The sequence below is a fragment of the Apis mellifera genome, linkage group LG5 (genome assembly GCF_003254395.2).
Source record: "Apis mellifera strain DH4 linkage group LG5, Amel_HAv3.1, whole genome shotgun sequence".
Taxonomy (NCBI): Eukaryota; Metazoa; Arthropoda; class Insecta; order Hymenoptera; family Apidae; genus Apis; species Apis mellifera.
In genome coordinates, this window is record NC_037642.1 from 3,631,221 (window position 1) to 3,649,908 (window position 18,688).

An 18,688-nucleotide genomic window follows, 5' to 3' on the forward strand; every position below is an offset into this window, starting at 1 on the left:
ATTTTTATAAAAATATATAAAAAAAATTGTAAAGAAATTGAAGAAATTGTTCACTTTAATTAAAGAGATTTATATTATAAATATTTTATATTTTTATTTGGAAATGAAAAATTAAAGAAATTATTTTGTTTTATATTTATATTTTATATATATATTTGTGTTTTATGTTATATTATTTTGTTGTTATAAAAAGATTTGTTGTTTTTTTAAAAAACTAGAAAAAAATCTTTTTATCGAAGAACATATTTTAATAAGGATAATAAGGATAGTTTAATTTTTAATAAATAATGGAGGAAAAAAATTTTAATAAATATGAGTCGAAAAAGTTATTTAAAGTTGTAAATAATTTTTATTTTGATTAAAGCACTATGCAAAAATAATGAATTATTTTATTATTTTTTTTGTTTTTGATTATTAAAGATTTTCTTTTTATTTCTTGTAGAAATTTTCTACAAATATTTGACATTTTTATACTAAAGAATTATATTCTTTAGAAATTTCTAAACATTTCAAATGAATTAGTTAGATATAACTGTGATGTTGTATAAATCGACCATGATTATTATTCTTATGTCAAAGATAATTGATTATCACTTCATTTTAATACAGTTTTTTTTCTCCCATCTATTAATAATATTGTTATCTCATTCTATTTGTCGATAATATCGCATGTGACAGAATATAGCTCAATCTAAAAAATATGTTAGATAATCCCTCTACGTTATATCTATTCTATGGTATAAAATTTTTTATTGTGTTCTGTTTTATCATTGGAGCAATGTCAAGTTCCTCAAAACTCCACCAGGAGAATTTAGTCACTTTCATAAACGTTTAAGTATATGTGCTTTAAAAATAATATATTATTTCATATACATGTAATTATGTATTATTTAATATATATTTTGTGCTTTTGAAGGATATTCAAAATATTTCATTACACACTTTGATTTTAATTATTTGAATTACTAGAATGAATTTTTCATGTGTATTATGTGTACGTTAACCTCAAAATTTATTGATGCTCTATAATATTTTTGATTTTAATTGATAATAAGAAACACAGAGTGTACATTGTGAAAAGATTTAATATTTAAATATATTTTTGGTAAGTACACTTGATAAATTATATTTTTCATACAGAATAATACAATTTATAATTATCATAACCTATATTTTTTATGTTTTTATTATTTGTCTTCATAATTTTGTTAAGATTGTTAAAATTACGATGATATGATACTTCTAAATACGAAATATTTTTATGATTTTTATGCTGTGCAGGCTGCTTGATTATGAATCCTGACATAGAGCAAAAGATTTTCAAATTTGAAACATTTATCAATGATATATTGAAAGAGGATCTTGCTCAATTAGAACAAAAACTTGATGTTAAAAATGCAGATGTTGCCGAATTTCTTCAATTAAAATCTATGATAACTACCATTCAAAATAATAATCTTGATAAAAATGGATTTAAAACTCAAGTAGATATTGGGCAAAATTTTTTTATTGAAGCGCATATTCCTGATGCTTCCACAATTCTATTGGATATTGGTTTAGGACATTACATGGAGTTTTCATTAAATGATGCTCTGGCTGTTATTAATGTCAGAATTAAACTTCTAGAACAACAGATTGCACATTATCGTAAAGAAATAGCCAAGATAAATGCTCATATCAAATTAATTCTTCTAGGCATTAGAGAATTACAAGGATTTAAAGACTGAATATAGTTTGTATTACATAATTCTGTGTAATTTTTCATGTGTACATATTTAATGCTATTATAACTTTTGTATATAATAGAGAATTAAATAAATATTAAATGATTTTGAATAAGCAATTATGTTTCCCCATGTTTTTTGTTATGTTTTTTAGAATTCTTATTTCATTCTCAAAGTACGCTATTAAATTTCAACGAAATTATTTCGCGCGATGAATTCACGTGTTTAATCCAATGTAAATCGTTCACAATGTCCCATCAATTTCGTACCCCGAATACCGCGCTTTTGTTTCCTTGTTAAGAGTAATTGCGTAAATTTACTAGGACCTTGTCACCCGCTTATATATGATAGAGGTCAATCGCAAGCGAATCAGTGCGTTTTTCGCTTCAGCGTTGATTTCCCATTTTCGCGATTCTCTTCACTAACGTGAAGCATTTATTTTAATGTCGGATTGGCAGAGCATACCATGCGTCGAAAGACACAAACAATTTCTCGAGAAGATTACTGCGATTTTGATCGATTCCGCCTTCGAAAGTGTATCCCGTGAAAATCCAGTGTTGAGATGGAGGGAACCAAATCATTTGCAAAATATTATAAATTTTAATTTACAGGAGCAGCCCCATAATCAAGATGATCTTCTAGAGATCGCGACTAAAGTTTTTAAATACAGCGTTAAGACAGGTCATCCTTACTTTATGAATCAATTATTTTCTGGGTAAGATATCGATAAGCGCATGAATTTAGATATAATTATATGGATAATTAAATGATTCAATGAAATACTTATAAAATTCATGATAGAAAGATTTTTTAAGATTTATATTCCTGACTAATACAAAAATATCAATTTTATCTGTTTAAAATAGTAATAGATTAATATAATTTTAGATCCAATTGGAATTTTTCAAGAATAATAGATAATTATATCTTATTTATATTTTATTATGAATTTACTATGATTTGATTTTACTATGATTTAAAATTTGAATTGAGATATATAATTGTTTTAGATCTGAAATGTTTGTGAGTCAGATCTGAATAAATAAAATTTCTTTTAATTATATTTTATATTTATCTATTTAAACTTTAGTACATTTTAATTTATAAATATGTAATAAGTGATTTTTGCATATTACATATATATCAATGATGTTTTTTATTTTTAATATTTACAAAAATTCAAAACATTAAGTTTAAACGTATTATGATTTAATTTGTTCGTATATTATAATAAAAAATTTAAATTATTTTTTTTGTACATTAAATTTAATTATTAATGGGAATGATTTAAATATTTTAAGAAAAAATTTTTTATTATTAAGATTGTTATTAACATATGATATAAATATATTATTTGATTAAAATTTATTTAGATTGGATCCATATGGTTTAGTCGGACAATGGCTTACTGACATATTAAATAGTTCAGTATACACTTATGAAGTGGCACCGGTTTTAACATTAATGGAAAACACCGTTATTAAAAAACTGTTAAGCATGTTTTACAAGGATGAAAATGGTTCTACGATAGGAGATGGTCTTTTCTGCCCAGGAGGTTCCTTCGCTAATGGTATCGCTATCAACTTGGCACGATATTGGTTTAGAAAAAAAATTCAAAATGTGAGTACTTATATTAATAAATAATTTTGATAATAAGTGAAATCAAATGGTTAATGCGATAACGAAATCATATTTTAAATGATTTAATATCGCTTTGTGATAATAATTTATATTTTATTAATCATTAAAAATATATCAGTGATCGCAAAATCATTTGATAAACCAAATAAGAAGAACTGGTTTTTCAACATATGCAATCGTATATTTTATGTTGCTAATTCTTAAAATTATATTATCTTATATAGATTCTTTTTAATTCTAAATCTATATAATATCTTAATCTATATAATAAAATTATATAGATTCTTTTCACATGTTTATTAAGTACAATTGTAAGTATTTAAAATTTTTTTCCAACATATATAAATAATAAATATTTTTATTTATTCTTAATTGAATAAAAGTAATATAAAATAAAGTTTTTAAAATTAGATATTTATGAAAATTTCATGGTAATATGTTTAATTTAAAATTTGTATTCTTTAATAACATTATATTTTATTTTTTAGAATAAAAATATATCATCTACAAACCTGGTGCTTTTTACATCCGAAGATGCGCATTATTCGATTTTAAAGTGGGGAAATGTTTGTGATATAGAAGTGGTTCTCATCAAAACTGACGAGTATGGTAGAATGGATATTAATGATTTGAAAATTAAGATATTAGAAGAACAAAAAAAAGGAAATTATACATTTTCTATTATCGCCACTGCAGGTTTGTTGAATCATAATTTAATGTAAAAATGATGAATTAAAGGCATAAATTTTTAATAATTTTACTTATTTTTAGGAACAACAGTTCTAGGTGCATTCGATCCTTTGATCGAAATTGCAGATATTTGCGAAGAATTTAACATGTGGTTGCATGTAGATGCAGCTTGGGGAGGTGGTTTGATATTTAGTAGAAAACACAGTGTTCTTTTAAGAGGAATACAAAGAGCAGATTCTATCTTATTTAATGCACACAAATTATTGGCAGTTCCTCAACAATGTTCTTTACTTTTAACTAAACATAAAAGCATTTTTACAGAGGTACATTCTAAACATGTTCCTTATCTCTTTCAAAAAGACAAATTTTATCCTACAGATTTAGATGTGGGAGATAAATATTTACAATGTGGACGCAGACCAGATGTATTGAAATTTTGGTTTATGTGGCAGGCTAAGGTAATCTTATAAACAAACTATTTAATTTGTTTCTGCTTGTGTGCAGTTATTTGATTTATTTCTGGTAGATAATTTTTTTCTGTTTAGAGATGCACTTTTCTTGAGAGTCATGCAAGGTTCCACATACTTTGAGTAAAAGATAAAATCTACTTGCATGATACATAGGTTCTTCCTTCCCTTATTAATCTTTAAGTGTTAACCACTTATGCAAATATGTGGAAAACTAGCCTTCATAGCACTTTTTCCCCTGATCTTCCTTTAATTGTACATCTTGTACTTTGTGGTTTAAGCAGGTACTGCGATGCACTCCGTAGAAGATAAGGGTCTGTATGCTATGTTTCAAGTGTTTACCAGTATACTTATGCATATATTAACTTCCCCTGTTAGGAATAAAGAATGTTCATACTGCATCTATTCAATACATTTTCAAGATCATGAAAGAATCTCCTGAAATTCTCAAGGGGGTCTGCCGATAGCAGTGCTTTTAGACCAGTAACTTTCAAAGTTTCCTCATTCACACATTTACATATTTTATTATCCCTACCTTATTAAGAAATTAAATAATAAGCTTTCAAATTTTAATCTTAATATTTGAAAGTGCTAAAAAAATAATACTATAATGAGAATTATAAGTCAGAATATATTCTCTCAGATAATTTGATCAAATTTCAAGTTTTAAGATTAAATAGAATTAAAAAAAATATATTAATATATTACAACATAACAATTTTAAATGTTAGTATTTTATAATTATTTCCGAACGAAATTTATTCTTCTAATTCTTATGTCACTGAATATACATATCAATAGAGAAACTAATATACATTCCATTCTCTTTCATATTCATTTAAAAATTTATGGATTATTTTCTTATATTTATTAAAAGATTATCAAATCAATAATTGTTAGAAAAATAAATTTATTTAAAAATATTTTATTTCGTTTGTTATTTTGACGTATGTAGTTTTTTAAACTTATCATTGATATTATATGAGTTATGATTTAATATTTCATTAAATAAATTGTGATAAATATTTCTATTTAGTATAAAAATATTAATATTGATATATAAAAAATTGATATATAAAAATTTTTTAACAAAATTTAATTAAAATTTTATTACATATATGTAAAAAAATGAAAAAGTAGAAATTGAAAGAGTTCTTTCGTCGAAATCTAAAGGTATTATTTAAAATATATGATAGTTTTTTAAATAAAATGATTAGTTTTTTAAATAAAATGAATAGAAATTTTTAATTTCTACTTTTTCATTTTATATATTATAATTTATCATTTTAAATATATTCCTTTAAGAAATTAATTTATTTTTCTTAGAAATATTGTTTATGCAACTAAAATTAAATCTATTTCAGGGCACTTCAGGATTTGAAAAACATATCGATCATTTAATGAAACTGTCAGCTCTCTTTAAAGAAGAAGTGGAAAAAAGAGATGGATTTAAATTAGTAACAAACCCATGTTTTATAAACGTTTGCTTTTGGTTTATTCCATTGACTTTAAGGATTCAGAATTCAATTTATGATTATAAGAAAAGATTACACGAGGTGAGTTTAATAAATTATTTATGTTTTAATTATAATATTTATTTATTTAAATATAATAATATCTTTATAAAAAATAAAATATGGAAAATTATTTGTAATATCTTTAACTGATCTTTTGTATTGATGATTTATGTATAATTTATGATAATCTTAAAAACTTTAGAATTTTTTAGGTGGATAATTATTTTTTTATACTGATAACAGATAAATAATTCGATAATAATAATATAAATTTCGTTTTAACAATTAATAAAATACAATTTTAAAATATCTGATATTGAAAATCATTTATATTAAAAAAACATTCATTTTTTAAAATAAATTAAATATATAAAATAATAAATTATATTAAAAAATAGTATATAAAAGTATATAAAAATATATATTTAATAAAAATTGATTATTTCATTAGGTTGCACCAAAGTTAAAGGAAAAAATGACTAAGAGGGGTAGTTTAATGATCAATTATCAATCACTTCACGAAAAACCGAATTTCTTTCGTTTTGTTATTCAGAATTCAGGAGTGGATACACAAGATATTTTTTATGTTTTCGATGAACTGGAAAATCTCGGAGAATCTATGTGATAATTTACAATATATATAATATTATTGTTATTTGTTAAATTAATCTTTATTTAATTATAGTATAATTTATAAAAAGTATGACGATATAAAGTTCTATTTCCATTCTATTTTTCTGTGCATTTTTACAGTATTATCATTATGACAAAGAATTTATGCATTGTAATTTTTAATTAAAATCTTTTTCTTGAGTTTGAAAAAAATTTTTATTACGACGTAAGTTTTATTGAATTCCTTTTGAAAAAAACTAATGAATTACAACCATAAAAATTAATGTAAATTAAAACTAAACTTAGAAGTTAGTTGATCTAGGATTCGCTGTTAAATTTCCAATATCCAAGAATCTAAAACAGACAAGATACAATAGACATTGTCAATAATTTAGGAGCATAGGGATTATATTTAATTTAATAAAAGTTTTATAAAAGTTGATAAGATTTTAATAATAAATAATAAATAGTTAATAGATTTTAGTTTCTAGAGATATTTGTTTTTATTTTATCATTGCATTATATTCTGCTGAAAAAAAAATAAAATTGAACAAATATCGAACTCGTCTTAAATAAAAAAAAAAATTTATAAATTTTAAAGAACAAATAGATAAGAAGAATAAATAATGAAAAAGAGATAAAGATATAATAAAAATCAGCGCCATCTATAGAGTGTCTGAAATGAAATGAATTTAGAGAATAAAGAACAAGAGAAAAAAAGAATAGGATAAAAATTAATGTTAACGCCATCTTTTGAGTATTGAACATATCTTTTTTTAAACAGAGTAAGATAGAATAGAAATTGCGCCATTTTTTTTGAATTAAAATGTGTTTTCAAAAATTCTCAAGAGATGGCGCTAATTTTAGATTCTCACCCTATATTGTACTTTAAAAATATTATTTTCAATACCAAAGAGATGGCGCTGATGATTAACTCTTATCTATCTTTATCTTTCTTCTTTATTTTACTCTCTTTATTTATACTTGTCCTTTAAAATTATATATCAAGAGACAGATATCTGATTAACTTTATTGTCTTCTTTGCTTAATCTATTGATTAGAAATTTTAGTAGAGTCTATTCGATTCAATTTTTACATATTAAATATATATTATTTATTTAAAAAGTTGATATATAAAAATATCAGTTGATTATTTATTAAATTTATGTTTAATGAAGTAAGGAAAGAACAGAATGAAGGTATAATGAAAATAGAATTAGTTTTCGTTTCATTTCATTTAACTACATTTATAAAAATATAAGTAATATGCTTCCCTTGAAATTATTCACTCACTTTTATATTGAAACATTAAATGTTAGGTCTGTACTTCATTTGTATGAAGTTAATTCGTGATTGTCTTCGTTGTAGAGACCGTAGTGTCATGACCTACCGTCTTACTAATCCTTATTCAAGTGACAGCATATAGGGAAGCCTTATGTACATCTATAGTACGTTTGTACTATGTAGAACAATGATTTGCAATCGCTATTGCGTACGATTTTTCATTCGAAAACAAAGGAATTCTTTGTTACTTTACGATTAATCTCATCGAAATGAAACGGTTATATCTGATTTGTAATTTTAAAATAGGATCCATTATCTTCGATGTACAATCATTTCATTTAAAATTAAATACAAATTGTTTCATGGAAAATAATTTATTCGATTTCTATATTTGATTGAAAATGCTTTTGTGAATCTGTTATGAGAGATATTTTTAATAAAATTAGGTGAAAGATGAATAAATTAAATTTATTAAATTTTTTTAAATTTATTGAAATTTTTAATAATTGTCATTTAAAAACCTTGTTTTTATTTGAATTTCTAAATTTACATAATGTAAGTATAATTAATTTATATTATTAGATTAATATGTATTTTAATATATAACATTTTGTGTATTAAATTAATATATTAATTTTAGTATAGATAATTTTAAAAGAGTACCTATACGATGTCACTTTGTCACATTTATTAAATTTATGACAGCTGCTAAATTTTCTGTCCTTTGTTAAATTTTATAATCATTTAATAAATTTGTAATATTGTTAATAAAGATATTCTTTTTAAACGCAAAAAATGCGTTTAAAATTATGTAAGGTAGTTATAAAAATATAAGATAGACGTGAGTGGGATGAAATTCCATAATAAAAAATTTCGCATAAATTTATTCACGAATATTTTTATAACAATAGTAAAAAAAAACTTTGTCATTTATTTATCATTTTCATCTCCATAAATTCTATTTCGAATATTGAAACGAAAAAATCGATATTTCCTTCGAAGCATATATTTGCAACAAAAAGTTTTAGTGACCTATATTTTTACTAGTCCATTTGTAACGCGTATGAAGCGTATAATTGTTATCGCTTCGCATATTTTAATTAAAAGTCATGGATGTGTGTCACGTTAATTGATGCATGGAATCTTCAGTAAAAGTTTAAAAAGTATTCAGCGAATAATTGATGCGTATATATATGCATATATCTAATGTCATACATAAATAATTAAATTTAATTAAAAATTTGTTTTTGTTTTGTTGGTAAATTTTATATGTTAATATTAATGCATATCATTCGTGATATAAATCACATTAATGAAATGCTTAATATTTAATAATGCTTAATATTACCAGTATCATCTGAATGGTACTAACAATTCTAGTAAACAATATGAAACGCTTGCATGCATAATTAATTATAAAAACATATCTGATGATCTGATAATAATCGAGGATTTTCGATTGTTGAAGGTCATGAAATTTTGCGATGCCACAGTGACCCATAAATTACAAAATTGAACGAACTCGCGTTACACATAATGCAGATACCGATAAAAGCCTGCTAAACATGTCATGGTGAGATGAGAAGAATTAGAATCATTGTTATAATATAATATCTCAAAAATAAGGTAATTTGAAACCATAAAATTTATATAAATTTTATTTATTTTATTAAATTTTTAGATTTATTAAATATATTTGATATTTTACGTTTTCCAACACAATTGAAATTATTTGTAATGAATAATCCAATATTATTATAATTCATAATATTATAATATTTCAATTTCCTTCAAAATGATATTAAATTTATTCATACGTACAACAATAATTTTTATTTCAAAATTATATTTCGATATTTAATTTTTCAACGATAAGAATAAAATCAACTGGAAAAGATAACTGGAAGCAATCTACATACCGATATTCAAGCAATATTCTACGCTGTCTTAGACTTGAACGTATTTCTTTATCGTATTAAAATAGGTTATATGAGAAACCCTTTACAGGGAACTGTGCTTGTGTGTTACGTTCCTGTTCCCGAGTCACTGCTAGGGGTGCTTGCCCTGCGGGTGAACTTAGACAGTAGGTTGCCGCCACGAAAGACGGTTTTAACGTCGATAGTCACTATTCGAATCGTTCAGTAACCCGAATGTCAGTCGATATCTGCAAACTCGATGGCCAGGATGGGAAGGTTCTTCCAATTCATGTGCCACAGGTATTTTGTTTTTTTTTTGCATCTCCAAAATTTAATTGACATTTAATTTAAAATTTTCAAAGGAAGTTGGAATTATTGAAATTTAAAAATTATTCCCATTCAAATAATGAATTATATGTAATAAATGTTATTATATGTTATGAATAAATATGGAATTAATTGTTAATTTTTGTTGAAAAGATAAATTATATATTTATCTTTTTATTCCTTATCATGATTTCTGAATTATAATCAAATTTTTAAATTTTTATTTAAATTATTATTTAATTTTTCAAATATGATTTAATTTTATGATTATCTATGATATATTATATTTTTTCTTATTAGTACGTGACTTACATTCAACATTGATTGTAACTCTCTTTTCATTTTTTGTTCTTTTATTTTATATTACTTCTATGATATTAATTGTTCCTGAATAAAAATTTATTTATGACTTGTAATTTTTAATTTTCACAATTTGTATTTAATCTTGTTAGTATTTGCAAGATCGTATGCAATGTCTGTTTTACTGTTTGTAGAACGTGAGTCTCTTGGAAACGTATCGTTACGTCATGGAAAATGCAGCAGGTTAGCCTCTTTTCTTTGACATAAATACTTTGTACCTATATATTAATTATGTACAATATTTTAAATTAATTTTAATTATATATTTTTTTTTAATTTAAAATATTCTTCATAATTTTCTATTTCTTTACAAAATGTACATATATTTATAATTTGAACAATAATATTATAATAATATTTTAATCTTATAATAATGTTTTATTGAATTTTTTATTTTTTAGATTCCAGAGTAGCAGATTGGATGTTAATGAGTAGTCCATTTCCATTGCTAGGAATTATATTTCTTTATTTGCTCTTTGTTCTTCGCCTTGGCCCATTATGGATGAAAAATCGAAAACCGTACAGTTTAAACAAAATTATGATTTGTTACAATATTTTTATGTCAACTGCCAGTGGAACTGTATTTTATGGAGTGAGTCATTTACATTTTTCAAATAAGATTACATTTTTTTAAAAATTAACAGTATTTGAAACGATTAATATATTTTTGTTAAGTTGTTAACATCCGCCACAAAATTTTCTCTTGGATGCGAACCTCATATCGTTATGAATGATCCTAAATCTTATCGTGTAAGTACCAAAGGCATTAAAGAAACGCAAATATCGATATTACGAGGATTGTGTCGTACTTAATAGATGGCTCGATGGATGTGGAGGCTCTTAATGTTGAAAGTCCTCGAGTTGAGCGACACCATCATCTTCGTTCTAAGGAAAAAATACAACCAAGCATCTTTTCTTCACATTTATCACCACACGTCGACCGTTCTTCTTGCCTGGATAGCGTGCAAATTTGTCCCAGGTAAATCTACGGATTAAATTTTTTTTTTTCCAAGTCAAAATTTGATTGTTAAAAATTATGTTCTTATAATTATTTGTTAAATATTAAATCTCTTATAATTTTCCAACGATTTCACTTATATACTTAAGTGAAATTATTTAATTTAAAAATATTTCATTACAGTAAGCACGAAGATATCTCGAAAAAAACTTTTCATTCTAATCCAAAGCTAACCTACTCTCGCCAACGTGTATCCTCGCTAACTTTTAAAACACTTTCGATAGGCACTTTGGAAAAAAAAAAAAAGAAAAACCCTATGGATCTCTAAATTAAATTGCCCCGCGATGTATCAAATTTACCTATTACCCCGATACAAAATGGACACGATATATAAAACGGTCAGACCGCGTATTCGAGCGAATTTCCAACGGTCGTAAATAAAATTCCCTTTCTCCTGTTTCCCCAAAATCCATTGGCCGTTGCCCAATGTAACTTTGCCCGTTCGTAACTATTCACCATCTCACTTTGAAACGTGTTAAACGGTTCGTTGCGTTATTTACAGGTGGTATGTGGCCGTTCACGATTATGCCAAACTGCATCGTGCACGTGATTATGTACACCTATTATCTGCTCGCTTGCTTGGGCCCAGAAGTGCAAAAGAGGATCGCGCCTTGGAAACAATACATTACGGGTTTACAAATGGTACGTTCCCATTTTCTATCTGGCTCTGCTATCTGCCACGCTGCATACACATTGCCTGGAATGCATATATTGTGTCGGGGGAGGGGTGTTGTTGGGTGTTGCACCCGGTGAATTGCCGTGCTGGGAGCGTTATTCGCTCATTTCACCGTGCACGGCCTCGTATCGCGTAATCGCAAAATTACATTCCCTGTCCAGCGCCGAATTTTTCCAACGTGAAATTGCTATTGACGCCCGGCCGATCAGTTACTGGGGATCGGTTAAGTAAATTAATCCATGTATAAGCGAATAACGCGTAGAAAATATTCGTTCCGCGCGTCTATTAGGCTGTTCGATCGTTTGCGAAACTGTTCGTGAAATTGACAGACGGGAAAATGATAATGATGCGTAGGAATAGGAGTTAAGAATTCATGGACGAGTATTTTAAGAATGTGAGATTAGATTTAAATATGGAAGGGAGAAAAATTTATTGGCAGTAATTTAAATATAATTAATTTTCATTTGATTTAAGTGTAACTTCAATAGCAAAATTAATAATCGTGTGATATTGTCGAATTTGTTACAATTGATTTGACAATATTTTTCAATGTTGATTAGAAATTTTTAAAGATAAAGTACTTGAAGGTGTTAAGGAAGAGAAGATTTTATAAATAATGCAATTCCAATTGCAATTTTTCATCGTGACTAACATTTTGTAAGTATAATTTTTATATAACTTGTTCATATTATTAATAACTTGTTTAAGAATAATTACGTTATTTGGTGTAATATTTGCAGAAAAAATGAAATATTGGTTTAAAGATGTATAGCGTGTTTTCGAAAAAGGATTGACCATTCGATGGGGTGATAAAGAATTCAATATGTTCCACGCGAACCAATTTTTACAGTTACAGTGAAATTATTCTTTATGCTTTCACTGGCGTGGCAAGGATCGCGGATGAAATGCGCGCAGTCGTAAAATATAAATGTCAAAAAGGTGTACGGCAGCAACCGGTTTTTCAGGGATAACGAAGCACCGGAAATAAATCATGTTTCCGGTGAAAAACTTTTTGTTTTATCTCGATCTCAGAACTTATCACATAACTTGTTTAAAGCAATTTAAAACGCGAATAAATCTAATGTTTCGTCTCTAAGATTTTCGAATCGTTAAGGATTAAAATTGCATAGGTTTTTTTGAATCTAATTATCTATAATTTTCACATTTGGCCTAGTCGCAAGAATTTAATGCTGTTGCGGAATTCTGTTGTTGAAACAGATTCTTCCATTTCAAATGGTTCACTGATCTTTGCAATAGAATTGTGAATACATTTTCCAAATTCCAAACTGTCTCTCTATAAATTTATCTGAAAATTTTCATTCCGATGACACTATTTTGCATCGAGCTTGCTCATGCAAGAGTCTTGCTAGAACTTTTTGATAAGATATTAGATTCAATATAATATTATAAAAATAAATACATATCCTTAATATTTTTAGAGATTTTCTTAGAAGTCAGAAGATTCATGTTCATGTAATTTAAACAAAAAATTGATGAGCCTGTTTCTATAAAAATTTCAATTACTTTTTTCCTAATTTTAATTTTTTTGGTTTGTATAATATCAAATTTAATTTGTAAATTTATAAATTTGATTTGTAATTCAAATTTTAGTTAATCACATTTAAATTAGTTTTTTTATCTCACTTTATTATGAATACAAATTATTTTGAATTATGAAAAAATTATTTAAATTTAACAGTAAAACTCATGAATATAATATTATTAATTATCTCCATAAAGTTTATTGGTCGATCATGAAATTTTATTATATCATCATCATTAGAATAAAATTATAAATGTGAAAATTTCTAAACATTTTCATTTCAAAACAAAATATTAAAATAAATCAGATATTGGGCGTCCAATGATTGCATTGAAAATTTCATTCGAGTCTCTGAAATCCAGGAATAGCAAGATGAATAAAAAAACATTGTTCGAGCATTTTGGAAAACAATGAAATATCGACCACGCCTTCAATCTCCATCGTTAAGAGGTGCAATATGCTTTAGTCGACGAGCACGAAATAAAAATGCATATGAAAACATATATCAGGCACGTATAGGGTGTACCAAATTCTTTCAAGAAAAATATTATTAATAAATTTTAATAATCTATATGAAAATTCTAATGATAAATTAGTTCAATCACTTGCTTAAATATATTATTAAATAAATTAAATATATTATATACAAATTATAAAAAAATAATATGAATCCAAATTAAAGTTGAATGATATCGTTTAAAGCTTATTTTCCAAATTATAACCAGACTTTCATTCATCTACAAAATTAAATTATTTACAACTTGAAAATTAACAAATATACATACCAACTTTTTTGCTTGTTTCCTTTAAATGTTCTCATGTTCTACATAGATACTCATATCCAAAACTTTTTTCTTATCTTTCTTACACACCCTATATACGTGTTTTTCGTTTAGCGTGCATATTGGCTCGCATTTGGCTTGCCTAACTCGATAACCGGATTTTCGCGCAGGAGGTTGAAAGGGTCGTAAGTGCCTGATGTGGAATTACACGTGTACCGGCGGTGATTCGATTTGCGTTTCGAATCCCGACAGGAAACAACGAGAAGAGGGGCTAACGCTGGTTTTTAATTAAATTATCCGTCGGCAGGGAACTTTTATTTCTCCGTGAGGTATCTACAGGACGATTTATCGGGTTACGCGGCCGTTTAATTTCGAGTTTCGAACGTTTCACGGCGTAACGAGTGGAAGTCAAGGTTTCGACCGAAGAGAATCTCGACAAGTTAGATTTAGAAGTTCATTTTAAGTAGAACCGCGAAAAGATATTTCATTAGACTCCGTTGTACGTGAATAATATTGTTCGATGTCATTACGTCTTGTTATAATTATTCTTTTGGATTTTTTTTTGTGAATTTTTGATCAGACGAATGAACAGATTTTTGATTTCGAAACTCAATACGTTTATTTTAATAATTTTATGAATTAATAATTTTAAAATTTGCATAAAATTATGATAGATTAACATTTGTTGAAAATCATAATTTATTTTGATGGATTTTAATCTTTAATTTCTTGAATCGTAAAGATTCTCTTATAATTTAAATATATATTTGAATATATATTAAATTATTTATTAATATTTATTTGAAAAATATTCGTGGTATTCTTTTTTATCTTAAACGAAAGATTTGTTTCAATGATATAAAGTGGAAAATATTTTCTTGTATGGTTTCAGATCCAGTTTATTATTATGATATGTTATACGTTTCAAACTTTGTTGCCTTCCTGTGAACCAAATCGAAAACCGATAGCCTATATCTATATGTCGCAGATTCTTATCATGTTTGGTATGTTTTGCGACTATTACAAGAAATCATATCTTAGAAAAAAGATGAAGTAATAATGATTCAGAGAGAATCGATTCAGAGGAAAGTCGAGGTAAGTAAAAATTATTTAAAAGTTTTAATTTTCAATCGAATAATAATTATCTTCTATTAAACTAAAAATGAATTTACTTTTTCCAAAAGAACAAGTTTCGTTGTCTATAAATTTTATTCTATTATTCTCCAAATGAAATTTCACATTATAAAAGATTGGAAGCATATTAAATACAAAATTATAATTATCTAAAAATGGTGATTCAATCACATGCGATTAAAATTTTCTCCATTACATATTTTAATTAATCACTGCTTTAAATTTATATCCATAAATCCATCAACTTTTTATTTAAATATATTACAATTATAATAATCGTTTCATTCCTATGGATTAATAGGTGATTTCGGATTACACGTTGTGTAAATGCTACCATGAAAATCCAGTAGAGTCCAACCATTGTGACCGCGCGATATGCTTCATCCTGGAGGGTATCTCTCTACATAGTGATAATTCCATAAAAAATCAGAATGGAACAATCGTGAATCCTTGACAAAACGCGTTTGGTGGAACATATTAGAAAGACACGCATCAGGAAGCAAGCATGGGGCATGATACAAGGATAAAATTCGCATATCCGAGTCAGTTCGCATTTTTGCTCGCGGGAATGCTTTTAGTCGATCCTTTATTCTTTCTCTTTTTTACTTTTTTTTTTATTTTTTTTTTATTTTATTTTATTTCTTCGTTTTCCCTTTCTCTCTCTCTTTCATCAGTGTCCTCTCGAAACGAAACACATATTACATTTCGTTCCGTATAGTATCGATACAGCGGTGGCGCACGCGACACGATCGTGACTGTGATTTTATTAAAATCCAGCAAACAGTGGATCGACGTTAACATTCGTTCCATACTTTCACGGAATATTTTATTCTTTCAGTGATATTCGTTTGTAGTTTTGCAAATTTTCCCTTTCTTTCTTTTTCTTTTTCTTTTATTTTAGAAATGTAAAAAGACGAGACATTAACTTTTTGAGGGATAAATTTATTAAAATCGATGAAAAATTATAATTTCTTTCTTCTTTTTTTTTTTTTTTTAATAACACGTTTATATTGCTCATTTAATTGATGAGTAAGAATTGTTAAATTGTTAAATTAATTTTTAAATAATAAGCTTCTTTGATATGCGATTATTTAAATTTTACACTTGAATTCATTATCCCTCAAGCAATTAAACATTTTGTTCGAATAAATCCACGCGAGATAAACGTTCAAATAAAGAGAATTAAGTATTAATTAAAATAGTTACAGTTATACGCTATATAAGTTTTGGATTTTACTTATACAACGAACTTATATTTTACACATATATTGGAATAACAAACTGAAATGTTTGTATAATAAAGGTTATTAAATTTAAATATTTCAGTGTTGAATTAAATAATAAAATAAAATTTTCCAGATAATGAGATAATTTCAGAATATAATATCATGGAAATGTTTTATCATAGTTTTTATAAATTATTTTTAATTGAATTTAAACAAATTAAATAATCAAGTATGGAATTATTTTATATTAAAGTACAACTTTGATGAGTAAGTAGAAACAACTTATTTTAATTATCAGACGTAGCTCGTAATTAAATAAGAAGGATTATAACTTCTTAAATATTAATAAGTACAATTTACAATTCTTGTAAATTCCATTAAAAGTTATTCAATTTGGTAAGAAAATATAAAATTTCTTAGGAACGATTTCATGTAAATTGTTTAAATAAATTTTTATTCATTCCTTTTGGGGTAAGAGAAACTTTTCTTAATAGTATAATTTAAATACTTTCCATGTAGATGCCATTAGAAAGTTCAACGGGTAGTCTGTACTTTTAGCCCAGTATCATTAATCAGCTTTTAATAATCCAAGTTCATTAATCTTCATTACTAATTGTCCAAACTTCATTAATAATTAATTTGTAAAATATTTCTATATCAGGTTTTAATAATCAAACTTCATTAGTCAAATTTATAAAATATCCTGTATATTTTTATTTTCCAAATACTTATTTTCTTTACACATTAACTATATTGATACAAGTTCTAATATAATGCTCAGTAGAATGATTATTTTTAATAATTATTTTAACTTAATTGCTATAACTTTAATTAATTTCTACTTTCAAAGAATATATATATTGTTGATATAAAATATCCTTCTAAATTAAATTTACTATAAACAATTTTATACAACCTATTTGAAATTATTTATCTGGTGGAATCAAAAACCAATATAACTTTTTCAACATCACAATATATCTTTCAATGGACATTTTATACGCATTTATCCTATATGAGCTTGCATCCCCTCTTACAGACACGTGTGCCTAAAGGGGTGACATTACAGAAACGTTTTCCTGGCCGACCGAAATTAGCATAGAGGATTACCGTGTCTGTGGCTTAAAGTCGACACGCATGGTTGCACGCCGATAAGAGTTTATTAACGCTGGGTATATTTATCTTGCAATTTCGACCGACGCGAAACCCTTTACCCTCCCCTCAACTTTCCCTCTCAGGATTCAGGAGGTAAGCTGGTCCAAAGAGCTATCTATAATATATGTATGCGTATACAATTTGTTAAAGATGATGAATTGTTTCGATTATAATAATTTAATTTTCTATAATGTTTTATTCAATGAAGATAATATTAATAATTATTGAGAGAGACTTGAAAATACGACAAGCAAATTATATTAGACTCAGAGATAACAAAATGTGTAAGAAACATAACTTATAATAAAAACTTCTTAACTTTTTTAAAATATTCAAAAGATATAGAAGAAAGAAGAATATGCAAATGTTTCTTTAAATTGTCTAATTTCTTTAAAAGCGTTAATTAAATAAATTACTGTAAAAACTTAGCTCAAAAAGTGCAACGATTGTACAATTGCGTTTGCAAAAACATGAGGGGAACTTCTCGTTTTATTCCACTTTGTAACGCTTTAACAGAGAATCGCTATTCCTTTTACTGAATTAGTAATATTAAAGAGTCCGCGAGTGCATTACTTTTGCCTTGAAGTATTAAACGAGGGCGTGAGCACCCTCTATA

At 25.9% G+C, this 18,688-nt stretch overlaps 3 protein-coding genes across 3 annotated transcripts; all 3 read left to right on the top strand.

Annotated features, from left to right (window-relative positions):
- Positions 1–785: 785 nt before the first annotated feature.
- On the top strand, positions 786–1,843 carry LOC725210 (protein UXT homolog). Its single transcript, XM_001121086.5, has 2 exons — positions 786–1,105; positions 1,282–1,843. The coding sequence occupies exon 2, from the start codon at positions 1,293–1,295 to the stop codon at positions 1,725–1,727; it is 435 nt and encodes a 144-aa protein (XP_001121086.2). The 5' UTR covers positions 786–1,105; positions 1,282–1,292; the 3' UTR covers positions 1,728–1,843.
- Positions 1,844–1,973: 130 nt separating this feature from the next.
- Positions 1,974–6,771, top strand: LOC409063 (cysteine sulfinic acid decarboxylase). Its single transcript, XM_392588.7, has 6 exons — positions 1,974–2,439; positions 3,098–3,344; positions 3,854–4,061; positions 4,137–4,513; positions 5,887–6,078; positions 6,491–6,771. Exons 1-6 carry the CDS (start codon positions 2,168–2,170, stop codon positions 6,662–6,664), a joined length of 1,470 nt encoding a protein of 489 aa, XP_392588.2. The 5' UTR covers positions 1,974–2,167; the 3' UTR covers positions 6,665–6,771.
- A 2,498-nt stretch (positions 6,772–9,269) lies between these two features.
- On the top strand, positions 9,270–17,012 carry LOC725255 (elongation of very long chain fatty acids protein 7). The gene is made up of 9 exons (XM_006560017.3): positions 9,270–9,561; positions 9,943–10,151; positions 10,673–10,721; positions 10,940–11,130; positions 11,214–11,288; positions 11,355–11,517; positions 12,059–12,198; positions 15,450–15,652; positions 15,993–17,012. The coding sequence occupies exons 2-8, from the start codon at positions 10,086–10,088 to the stop codon at positions 15,612–15,614; spliced, it is 849 nt and encodes a 282-aa protein (XP_006560080.1). The 5' UTR covers positions 9,270–9,561; positions 9,943–10,085; the 3' UTR covers positions 15,615–15,652; positions 15,993–17,012.
- The last annotated feature ends 1,676 nt before the right edge of the window (positions 17,013–18,688 follow it).

What these genes read in the sequence shown, in the direction of transcription:
- LOC725255 (XM_006560017.3), top strand. Translation starts at nt 10,086, where the DNA reads ATGTCAGTCGATATCTGCAAACTCGATGGCCAGGATGGGAAGGTTCTT. An exon ending in GTGGAACTGTATTTTATGGA is followed by an intron (nt 11,131 to 11,213) that starts GTGAGTCATTTA and finishes ATTTTTGTTAAG; the next exon opens with TTGTTAACATCCGCCACAAA. An exon ending in AGCGTGCAAATTTGTCCCAG is followed by an intron (nt 11,518 to 12,058) that starts GTAAATCTACGG and finishes CGTTATTTACAG; the next exon opens with GTGGTATGTGGCCGTTCACG.
- LOC725210 (XM_001121086.5), top strand. Translation starts at nt 1,293, where the DNA reads ATGAATCCTGACATAGAGCAAAAGATTTTCAAATTTGAAACATTTATC.
- LOC409063 (XM_392588.7), top strand. Translation starts at nt 2,168, where the DNA reads ATGTCGGATTGGCAGAGCATACCATGCGTCGAAAGACACAAACAATTT. An exon ending in TTAGAAAAAAAATTCAAAAT is followed by an intron (nt 3,345 to 3,853) that starts GTGAGTACTTAT and finishes TTTATTTTTTAG; the next exon opens with AATAAAAATATATCATCTAC. An exon ending in GGTTTATGTGGCAGGCTAAG is followed by an intron (nt 4,514 to 5,886) that starts GTAATCTTATAA and finishes AATCTATTTCAG; the next exon opens with GGCACTTCAGGATTTGAAAA.